The following is an 11,438-nucleotide window of genomic DNA, read 5'->3' on the forward strand; positions in this document are numbered from 1 at the left end:
CACGAGGACTGCCACTCCTCGCGTCCGAGCCCTGAACGAGGCCCCTCTGATTAAATGGAGCCCGAGGGTCTCAAGGATCCCTCGTCTGAGGCTTCAATATGAGTCTCTTGGAGACATACAGTGTTGGGCTTTAGTGCCTGGAGCTCTATAGCAATCCTTTGGCATTTCTTGACATCATTCAGCCCGCAGATGTTAACCGTAGCTACTCGAATATTGCTAATGATGTGAGCCCAATGAGAAAGAACCGTGACCAGACAACCCCCAAAGTAAACAGAACTTATAAAAGATATAGAAAGGGAATCTGCCTGACAAAAACAATGTAATTTAGCTCTTGTGAAGACCCTTCACCCCTCTTCCCCAGCACCAACCTCTCGCCCCCAACCCACGCCTTCCTTGCCCATCTGCCCCCCCACCAACCAACCCCCCACCAAAGCCCCCACCGCCCTCCACCGAATTGAGCAATCAGGTCTTACAACCTGAAGAATGACCATCCGATAACATTCCCATTGCTGCCACCCAACCCGTTACCCATAACCAATAACCATGAGGCGAAAAGGACAGAGGGGATTAGAGAGCGACAACAACTCCCAAATACCAAGATTCTAGACCAGATTAGAAGCATTTATGCCAACAAAGTAGCCGTAGTATAAAAAAAGCAGGAAAAGTGCCACCAATCCTAATCATGCATGGAGGCACTGATCACCAGTTCCTTCAACTATTCCTTGGCTTTAACTTCTGACAAGAAAGTCCGGGTTTTCTCCTTATGGTTACTTTGAGGCAAGCGGGGTTCAACAGGAAGACTTCCCCTCCCAACTTTTGCAATGTATTGAAAAGTTGTTTGAGGCCCCAGCGCCATTCCATCATAGAATGGCAGAAGTCGGCTCTAACAAGGAAAGAATGGCCATTGAACTCTCTTCTTATATCATTGCCCTAAGCTCCTTCAGCAATCCCCAGGAAGCTGTGATTATTTCTTCGCTGGCGATTTTCAAATTCCTCCAATTTCCACATTACATCTGTTCACTGAAATTCATGTGACCCTTGTTGGGCTTTAACTGAGCCCATCCCCATTTCAAGCATCACGGTGTGTTCTTCGACGGTGGTAATCTGCTCGCCGATTTCAGAGCAGGTTTTATTCACTTTCTTAATGGCTCTAATTTTTTAGACGCAAGGCGCGTGCAGTGTTTTTCAATGCGCACATCCTCTTGAAGTTGCTTTACGGATTGGAGAATAAGAGAGGGCAAAGGTTCCTTGGCTTCAGGAGAGTCTATCAGGGCACCGATCGAGGATTGTGATGTTTGCGATGGGCCCGTTAGGCTTTGTCCCTCTGGGTACACCTGCTGTGTGGCTGAGTCATCCTATTTTAACATATGGGTCACGTTCTCATCAAAGGCCCCCCCATTCTTTCCCCCCTTTTTCCTCCACACTCCGCCGCCACAAGCACACTTAATTGTAGCCATCAATTTGCCCACCAGGCTGCTAGTACTAGAATCTGAAACAGACTTGTCTGCGGATGATACACCGCTGAGGTTGGAAAAGTCAGAGTCATCAGTTAAGGAGAAGAACTTGTCACCAACATTGGTAGACCCAGCCATACTATGTACCTTCCCCTGTGCAGGTCCTGGTGACAGTACCATAGAGCTTGCTGCCGCTTGTAATTGCAGCAAGGACTGGCTTAAAGTGATCTTGCCTTCCAAAGGGTCGCCAGTCTGCCTTCACTCAGAAAAACAGATAAGATCCCCCTGATGGCCTAACCCAGCAGTGCTTGCTTCAACATACCCCCGTACCTGAAAGCATTTTGCCTGTTGGGTCCTTAGCAGGAGCTCCCCAATAGTTTGCAGGGCTTTTCTGTCTACTCTTGGCATCCACAGCGTCATCATCAGACTGCACAGGGGGTTTTAATGTCTGGGCTTCCGTGGGGTATCAGGGGTGCAGATTCATTCATATATCAGTTTCAGCGCCCATGGAAGTGATGGGAGGCTGAGAAGAGTGGGAGATCTTACTGACTGACTAGGTGGGCTGCCAGCCCATTTTCTGTAGTTTCTTTGATACCAGGCCGTAACCCAACACTGGATGTCTCTTCCATTTCTTCTTATCCCGAGGTCTGCCCGATACCCAGTGGGGCGAGTGCTGCGCCAGCCGTAGAGTGACTCTTCGTGTTCTTGGTGCCTCTGTCAGGCATATTCGGGGGCATATTTATACTCTGTTTGCGCCGAATGTGCATCAAACATTTGTCGCACATTCAGCGCAAACCGTGCACCATATTTAAACTTTGACGCCCGAGCCCGCGGACGTCAAAATTCCTCTGCGTGAGTCATTTTTTGGATGCGGGAACCTGCCTTGCGTTAATGACATGCAAGGTATGCGTTTCCGCCCAACAAATGACTTTAAGGCCTGAGGCGCCTTATTTATACTCCTGTGTCAATTTGACGCACAGGAGAGGGCGGGCCTTAAAAAATAGCGCACAGCCTGATGTGCGCCATTTTTTAACGCCTGGGTTAGGGCAGGCGTTAAGAGACCTGTGGGCTCACTTTCCATGGTCTCTGACCATGGAAGGAGTCCAGAGGTGCCCTCTCCTGCTCCCAGGGACACCCCCTGCCACCCTCGCCCACCCCTGGAGGACACCCATGGATGGGGGGAACCCATCCCAGGTAAGTTGAGGTAAGTATTTTTTTTTATTTTTTAAAGTGGCATAGGGGGGCCTAATTTGGGCCCCCCTACATGCCACTATGCCCAATGACTATGCCCAGGGTACAGACGTCCCCTGGGCATGGCCATTGGCCAAGGGGGCATGACTCCTGTCTTTGGTGAGACAGGAGTCATTTCAATGGGGGTTGTGCGTCACAAAATGGCGCAAGTCCGGTTTGAGGCATGATTTTTACCTCAAACCTGACTTGCACCATCTTTTGACGCCCAACCCCCATTTTCCCCTACGCCGGCGCTGCTTGGTTTGAGTTATTTTTTTTTACTCTGACCAGTCCGCAGCGCCAGCTAATGTCATTCCTTAAATAAGGCGCCTGCATGGTGCGTAGGAATGGCGTTAGCCCGCGGTAACATTTTTTATGCAAACCAGCGCCGTTGCTGGTTTGCGTCAAAAAGTATAAATATGGGCCTCAATGCCTTGCCTGTTGTCGCAGGGCGCCAAAGGGAGAAGCCGCTGATCGCCCACAAGACACGAGGGGCCAGAAGAATAGCGCAGAGAGCACAAAACAGTGGAGAGGCGTTCTTCAAGGCCATCCCGGGGAAGGTAGCGCGTCGGCTCCAGAACCATAATCCGTGTGGGCCGATCATGCTGCAGTCATGCCACAAAGTCGTAAAGCGTGCTGGACATCGCCAGACAGTGCTAAGCGGTGGGTATTGAGGGAATCAATGAACTGCTTCATCCCTCCCCAATGGGTCAGTGTCCTTGGGCTTCGGGCTGTGGCGATGGGGACAGCTGTGAACTGAGCCTGCTACACAGGCACCATATAGCTTCTCCAACCTGCAGGCTCTATTGCCCCCATTTTCCACAGCAGCTCCCTCAAGAAGTAAGCTTGACACAAGCATTTTAACTGAATGGAGTGGAAATGAGAAGTTATATCATCTTTGTGATAGAGGATGCTAGGGATTTTCTACAGTCGTGATCATCAAGTGCACCCAAGTATACCCATGACCCCTGTAGTTGGACAAAGGAGTCTGGGGTGTTGACCTTGAGGGATTTGTATATGAGGGGCATTTAATGCTGCTAGATGTGTGTCAGCAAGACTTTGGCCTCCATTCGGATGTCTTATGGAATGTCATCAAGGTCAGAGATGCGGAGGACAAGCGTGTATCAGATCTTCAGGTAGCAGTAAAACTTTGAGTGTTAAAGATCAAATTTTCCCTGCAGCTCAACAAATGACTTTAGTGACACCAAATGGACCAAATCTCCCAGTTTGGATCTACCAATCATGTTCCAGAACCTGAAGCCCAACAGTGCTACTACTACCCTGAGCCATGTGCCGTACCACAAGGGAGTCTTGCGGGTAAGACAGCAGGACCAGCCAAGGGACTTGAGTGTCACTCCAAGCTCTAAACACCTTGGGGCATATTTATACTCCGTTTGCGCCGAATTTGCGTTGTTTTTTTCGACGCAAAACTAACTCCATATTTATACTTTGGCGTTAGATGCGTCTAGCGCCAAAGTTCATGGAGTTAGCGTAATTTTTTTGTGTGAACACCTTCCTTGCGTTAATGATATGCAAGGTAGGCGTTCCCGTCTTAAAAAATGACTCCGATGCATATGCGTCGTATTTATACTCCCGGGCAAAAATGACGCCCGGGAGTGGGCGGGTCTAAAAAACCTGCATTAGCGCCGGATTTTAACGCCTGGGTCAGGGCAGGCGTTAAGGGACCTGTGGGCTCAGAATGAGCCCAGAGGTGCCCTCCCCTGCCCCCAGGGACACCCCCTGCCACCCTTGCCCACCCCAGGAGGACACCCAAGGATGGAGGGACCCACCCCAGGGACATTAAGGTAAGTTCAGGTAAGTATTTAAAAAAAAAAAAAAATTGTGGCATAGGGGGGCCTGATTTGTGCCCCCCTACATGCCACTATGCCCAATGGCCATGCCCAGGGGACATATGTCCCCTGGGCATGGCCATTGGGCAAGGGGGCATGACTCCTGTCTTTGCTAAGACAGGAGTAATTTCTATGGGGGTTGGGAGTGAAAATAAATGGCGCAAAACGGGTTGAGGCGATTTTTTTGGCTCAGCCTGACTTGCACCATTTTAGGACGCCCATACTCCATTTTCCCCCTACGCCGGCGCTGCCTGGTGTACGTCGTTTTTTTCCACGCACACCAGGCAGCGCCGGCGGCTAACGCCGGCTAACGTCATTGAATAAATACAGCGCCCGCATGGCGCTTCAGAATGGCGTTAGCCGGCGCTAATTTTTTTGACGCAAAACTGCGTTAGCGCAGTTTTGCGTCAAAAAGTATAAATATGGCCCCTTGTATCAGTGAAGGGAGGAGTTGCAGAATGGCACCTCCATAAAGGAGGAGTGATATTTGCATTACATTCTGTGCCCACCCTTCTGAGGCATAGGCCGGATCGCAAAACCCACCAAACCACCAGTCATTCAAGATCCTCAGCTGCGAGGCCCTCTAATAAGATACAATATTCAGTGTTGCTATGCCATCCTCAAAGCTGAATTTAAAACATTTGGACAACGTGAACCCTGCACTTTGGTGATTTCAAAGGAAGCCCAGTAGCTGTGCATTCAGAGACAGAAAGAAGGTCTCTGAATGGGATAGGGATAGCTCTGCAGTTAGTAAAGCAGACACAGGTGTTTCACCATCTTAAACATGGCTGACCTACCTAGAGAGAATACCGGTAGGAGGCCAAGAATCTGAAATCTTCTATCATTGTCTAATTGTAGGTGTACATTCTAGTCCCACTCCGTTTAAGGATTTGTGGTCATCTATACCTCCAGGTAGCGAAACCCATCAGAAACAACGCCTCTTTTAAGCAAAGTACCCCAAAATAAACATGCAATATAAAAACGCAGTAGGTACAATGTGTAATATGGTTCAATACAGTGGTGGCTGTCCATTATAGGCTCCAGGGCTACATGGTCCTTATTTCCTGGTCCATTTTGTGTTATTACACCAAGAATGAATAATAATCTATTATTCAGTATTGGTGTAATAAAGGCAAATACCGACCTACTTCAGGTTCAGCAACAGACTGTGGCAGCTAGGGGCACTGTCTGATGACTGTTGCAGGCACACAAAGGCACCCTCAGCAGCCATCAGAGAGCTCATCCAAGGTTGGTGAAATCATCCTTGCTAAAGTTAACCATGGGCGCTGCACTGCAGTGCCCGAATCTACATGCTGACCAACCTGTCACCCCATCATTTCCAAACATGTCATAGAGTTGGGAAAGAATGGGGTGATAAACAGAGACTGAAATCTTGTACCTGCAGTAGGAGTGGAGTGTGCCTGGCCCACAGACATGGTGGGTTGGTGAGCACTTTATTTTTCCTTTCTGTCCCAGGGAATGGGGTCCCAGGATGTTCTTGTGTTGGGCCTCGAGAGATGGGGTCCACACTGCCAAAAGGTGGCTCTGGGAGTGGGGCCCCCACACACAACCACCCATCCCCAGAATTATAACATAAATTTAAAGATGCGCTAACTCCCGAGCCCTAACTCACACCGTGGATTTAAAATAAAATACTGCATCCAGCTTTTTTTTAAAAGAAAAAATAAATTCAGCCTGTCCTGTGGTTCTGTTTAGGGGTTGAGATGCTGAAAATAGTTTTTTTTATCATTTTTGCCCCACCGGAGGCCACTCTTGACCAGACGCCCACCACACACACAAGGGTTACGGGGTCAGAATGACTTTCCCAATTATGTCCTTTCATAACATTTTCAGGACACTGAGACTAGTCATATCTCTTGCTCCAATAAGACCCCCTTGGCCAATCAGAACATTATAATTCTAAATCTATTTTTAAACCTAAATTTCGCACAAACTACTAAATGGATTTACACCAAATTACAAAAATTACAGTTTCTGGATAAAGATCTAGCTTTCTGCTAAAGTTGGTGCAATTCTGGTCATGGAATTTGTTGGGAAAGTTTTGGGAGGATTTCTCTAATTGCACAAAGGTTATTAGCACAGAGTGTGTGAGTATGTGTTTTACATAACTGCAATAACTGTTTACAGTTGAATTCTGACATGACAATGCGTCCACCCAGAACCAGCAACCAAGGTGAAAGGCAGGACCCAGAGCTTAATTACAGTGGCAGTTTAAACAATGAAGATAAGAAATGTCTAGTGATCAGCAGAAAGAAAATATATATGGCAACATGTCTATTTTTGCAAGCTACATGTCTTGACAGGAAAGACAGATTTTCTTTGCATATTTCTATGCATTGTGAGCTACTCCATTTTTACAAATTTTGTTTACACTAAACGGAGTATGATATTGTTTGAAAAAATAACAGCTTTTTCGTGTGTTTGATTTTGCATTACAGATTCTGCTTTTATTCTTCATGTCTGCAACCATACTATCTCTTTCATGTGAAAGAGAAAAACAGAAAGGATTTAGGTGATTTGTGGGAATGGAGATGGTGTACGTTAAAATAATATGGCAAGTTTCATCTGACTTCTATGGCTCCTAAGTGACTTGCAATATCCGTATCATGTACAGTAGAGTGTACTTTATCCCATGTATAACATTAACTCAATAAAACACAGTTAAGGTGCAGTTATAGTTATAAAAGAAAACTGACAAACCTATAAAGTTACCCAGTTTTGGTTAGCTCTGCGACCTTAGAACCCATGCCTGCCATGCAGGTGTTTGATTTATAGTTTGCATGGCAGGTGTGTGAGCCGAAGTGCCAGAGGTGAGACACCAGGAGCTGAGTACTTACCCGGCGCGTCTACCCAGGTATTTTGGGTGGTGGGTATTGTGTCTGGGATCGAGGAAGTTTCCCAAGCTGCATGTTCACCGAAGCATGAGCACCGTAAGGCCACAGCTGCCTATTTGAGTGGCTTGCCCAAGCTCAGTTGCGACCTGTCAGTGTAGTGAATGCTACCACACACACACTAGCTAGTCAGGCCTGGGCAAGGTGCCAGCTTGGTGAACACCAAGGGCCTTGCACTACAAATCCCATGAGGCATACGGTCCTGCTGAGACACCCAACCTACACGGACACAGCCTCCACTATGAACAACAAAAAGTATTGCAAGTGGTGGAATAGTGGAAACAGACACCTGACATAGCCATTTTGACTCTCAAAACGTGTAAACCTCACGTGAACTAACATAGGAGTTCACGTTTTCAGACTTTGCAAAGTGTAAAACTCAGAAACTTAGAAAAGTTTAGCAAGCTAATAAAACTTCAAACACCCATAATCCTATAGGATACTTGTAAAGTAATGTCAGTCATCCATGAGAAGAGGGAAGAACAGGAAAGCTCTTGAGGGGTAAATGATGGGGAGGGGTGAAGAATCTCGTGAATTTTCAAGAGAAAGAACTGCTATACGAAAAAGAAACAAAACACGAGAATTCTGAAGAAATCTTTCACCATCGTGGCAGAAAGACTAACAAAATGTCAGGAGTACTTTGCATTATCTTGGCAGGAACAGCTAGAAAAAGGCTTTGTGCCTGGACCTCCGTCTGTAAAGGTTGCCATTTAGTTTCTCCTAAAAATACAATATGATTTCCAGGAGTGAAGACATGCAACAAGAACTGGCGTGCACTTACTTTTGAGTTGTGTGTTTCCTATCACTTTGATTTCACTGTTGATTTATGCTTTGTGAAGTAGTGCTGCTTCTTCAGGTTTGCTTTTATTGGTTCGAGTTTTCTTTGACCATGGTCTTTTGCAACCATCATCAAGCCCTAAAGAAGACCACACAGAATGTGCGTGCTTGTTGGGCCATAAATTCAGCGAAAATTGCCGTATTTGTAAACAAACCGGACATTTAATGGCATTTGGAATCTGTGTAATAACTGGAACTCATGCTCCAAATGATTCTTCTCTTCTCTTTCCTTAGGACTGCGAAGGTTTTGAGAAGTGTTGCACTAACGTCTGTGGACTGCAGAGCTGTGTTGCAGCTCGCTACACTGATGGGAGCTTCTCTTCTTCAGACCCATCACGAGGGGCCTCCTGTGAAAGCTTTGTCTGCACCCAGCAGGGGTCGGACTGTGACATGTGGGATGGCCATCCCATCTGCAAATGCCGGGATCGCTGCGAGAAGGAGCCAAGCTTCACGTGTGCCTCTGATGGTCTCACCTACTACAACAAGTGCTACATGGACGCTGAAGCCTGTATAAGGGGTATCAGTCTGAGTGTGGTGGCTTGTAAGTTTATCTTCTCCTGGCCCAGCACAAGCCCGGGGCCCCCGGATACCACAATGCACCCAACACCTTTGTTACCACAGGAGATTCCAGTCCCTCCCGCCCTCTACCACAATCCACAACACCAGTCTGTTTACACAGGTGGTACTGTAAGCTTTCAGTGTGATGTGAGTGGCCGTCCCCGACCAGATATAACTTGGGAGAAGCAAAGTGACCACGAAGAGAATTTCATCATGAGGCCAGACCAGCTTTACGGCAATGTGGTAGTGACCAACATCGGTCAGTTGGTCATCTACAATGCCCAACAGGAAGATGCTGGAATCTACACCTGCACTGCCAGAAATTCAGCGGGGCTGCTGCGGGCCGACTTCCCCCTATCAATTATCAAGCGAGAACATTTAAGAGACAGCCAGTCGATAAGAACCTCTCAGTTCCCGACAGCCGAGTGCCAGAAGGAACCTGACCGACGTGACTGCCATAACAACCATGTGCGCTGGTTCTTTAACTCTCAGAAAGGGACATGCTCCACGTTTAGGTATGGTGGCTGCAACGGGAATAAGAACAATTTTGAAACCTATGAAGAGTGCCGAATATCTTGCATGAACAACGCTATCAATACCTGTGCATTGCCAGTGGTGCAGGGCCCATGTAAGAATTGGGAGCCGCGCTGGACATACAACAACCTAATGCGGCAGTGCCACTCCTTCATCTATGGAGGTTGTGAAGGCAACGATAACAGTTTTGAAAGCCGAGAGGCCTGTGAGGACATGTGCCCTTTCCCCCGGTCACTACAATGTAAAGCTTGCAAGCTCCGGAGCAAAATGGCACTCAGTTTCTGCCGCAGTGACTTTGCCATTGTGGGGAGACTAATGGAAATCATTGAAGACCAGGATACAGGTATTGCCCGCTTTGCTTTAGAAGATGTTCTGAAAGATGATAACATGGGGCTTGAGTTCTTTAATATCAAATACCTGGAAGTGACTCTGACAGACATGGATTGGAACTGCCCATGCCCCAACATGACACCTGAGGATGGCCCACTGATCATCATGGGTGAGGTCCATGAAGGCATGGCTGTTCTGGATCCCACCAGTTACGTACGGACAGCCAACGAGAAACGCCTCAAAAAAATCCGGGAACTAGTGGAGAAGAAAACTTGTGAGCTTCTCAATAGGTTTCAAGACTAGATAGACACAATTGTCTCCCTTTGATAACAGTTGGGACAGATTACATCTAACTAATTTGTCAGTGCCTTGTGCACTGGAAATAAGTGCCTCTGTCACTGAACTTAAATTGACTGACAGAACTCAGTCAGTCTGGACTCTAGACTATTGTCCATTACATCAGTGCCATAGACTCTGAGTACCATCCCTCATGGCAAAGCCAAACAGATGGATAACAATGGAGTCTCTTTCAATGAACAGCTCTACAACTGATTTCAGTTGGTTCCCATCATGACAAGTCACAATGTTCTCAATTGAGATCAGTGAGGCATCTCTCATAGCCAACCAAGATGGCCTCCAAAGACTTTAGCGTGCTCTCTTGTAGCAAGCACTGGGGGACCAACATGAACTACTGTGAACCTCACTCTTTCCCCTCGAATGGCCAGGTTCAATGGTTACCACAGACTTAAATGGACTCTCAATTACATCGTCAGTAACCACCCCACCACAGACATCAATGGAATCTAATCAACTGTAGTCTGTGGCCAAGGTTAACCTCAGCAAAGTCATATTCATTACAGCCTGAAAAAACCCTATAGACTCGGTCACCAAGGTGTCAGTTTTAGTGACTTCTAAAGATTTCAGGAGACTACATTACCACATATAACAATGTCCTTAACACATCTTGGGGGCAACTCCTCCAATTCACTCTTAAGGGGACGTAGTTTGAAATATTGTAACCAGAAACATTGTGGTAAAAAAATCAAGGACAAAATGTTCAGAGAATAAATGTATATAGGTAAGTATAGATGAACCAGATGTACTATTTTTAACTATTAACTCCACATCTACGTACCTTTGTACCTTGAATATACACTTATATATATTTATATATATATATATATATGTATATATATATATATATATATATATATATTACTGTGCTACTCTGTCGACGCTTTAGTGCACATTTAAACATGTTAATAATAGAAAATACACTTTAATAAACTATATTTGTAAAATAGTGTATTATTTTTTAACTTATTTATATTTTTTTAACTCTTTTTTGGTACTGCAGTAGTCATGAGGCAGTACTACGGTACACCATAATTTTTTTTTTCGAGAAACAGAAATGTACAAATATTTTCCCTACCTACTACCAAGTACTAACTTGGTAAAAGGTAAGGGAAAAATACCAAACCTAATACTTACCTAGATCTGAAGGCGTAACCCAGAACACAGTCAAGCTGCACTGAAAACAAGATGACTGCCTTTAATTTTGTAAAGCCAGTCATTAGCCAATCTTGTACTGAATTGTCATTGCTAACTATTGTGGTACTTCTATAAAATACCTTGACAACACATATCACTAAGTTAAAATACCTTACAACTTAAAAAAATTCTTATCCTACTTACCTATAGTACCAAAAAGGATCACCTGCACACCTGCACCT

At 46.0% G+C, this 11,438-nt stretch overlaps 1 protein-coding gene across 1 annotated transcript in view; it reads left to right on the forward strand.

Moving 5' to 3' along the window:
- The window catches only part of WFIKKN1 (WAP, follistatin/kazal, immunoglobulin, kunitz and netrin domain containing 1), a 50,880-nt gene extending 39,647 nt beyond the window's left edge, over positions 1–11,233 (forward strand). The window contains exon 2 of the mRNA XM_069210487.1: positions 8,518–11,233. Within this exon, the coding sequence (XP_069066588.1) occupies positions 8,518–10,008 (1,491 nt within the window). The 3' untranslated portion in view covers positions 10,009–11,233. The remainder of the gene's footprint in view (positions 1–8,517) is intronic.
- Positions 11,234–11,438: the final 205 nt, after the last annotated feature.

The sequence above is a fragment of the Pleurodeles waltl genome, chromosome 10 (genome assembly GCF_031143425.1).
Source record: "Pleurodeles waltl isolate 20211129_DDA chromosome 10, aPleWal1.hap1.20221129, whole genome shotgun sequence".
In the NCBI taxonomy this organism is placed as follows: Eukaryota; Metazoa; Chordata; class Amphibia; order Caudata; family Salamandridae; genus Pleurodeles; species Pleurodeles waltl.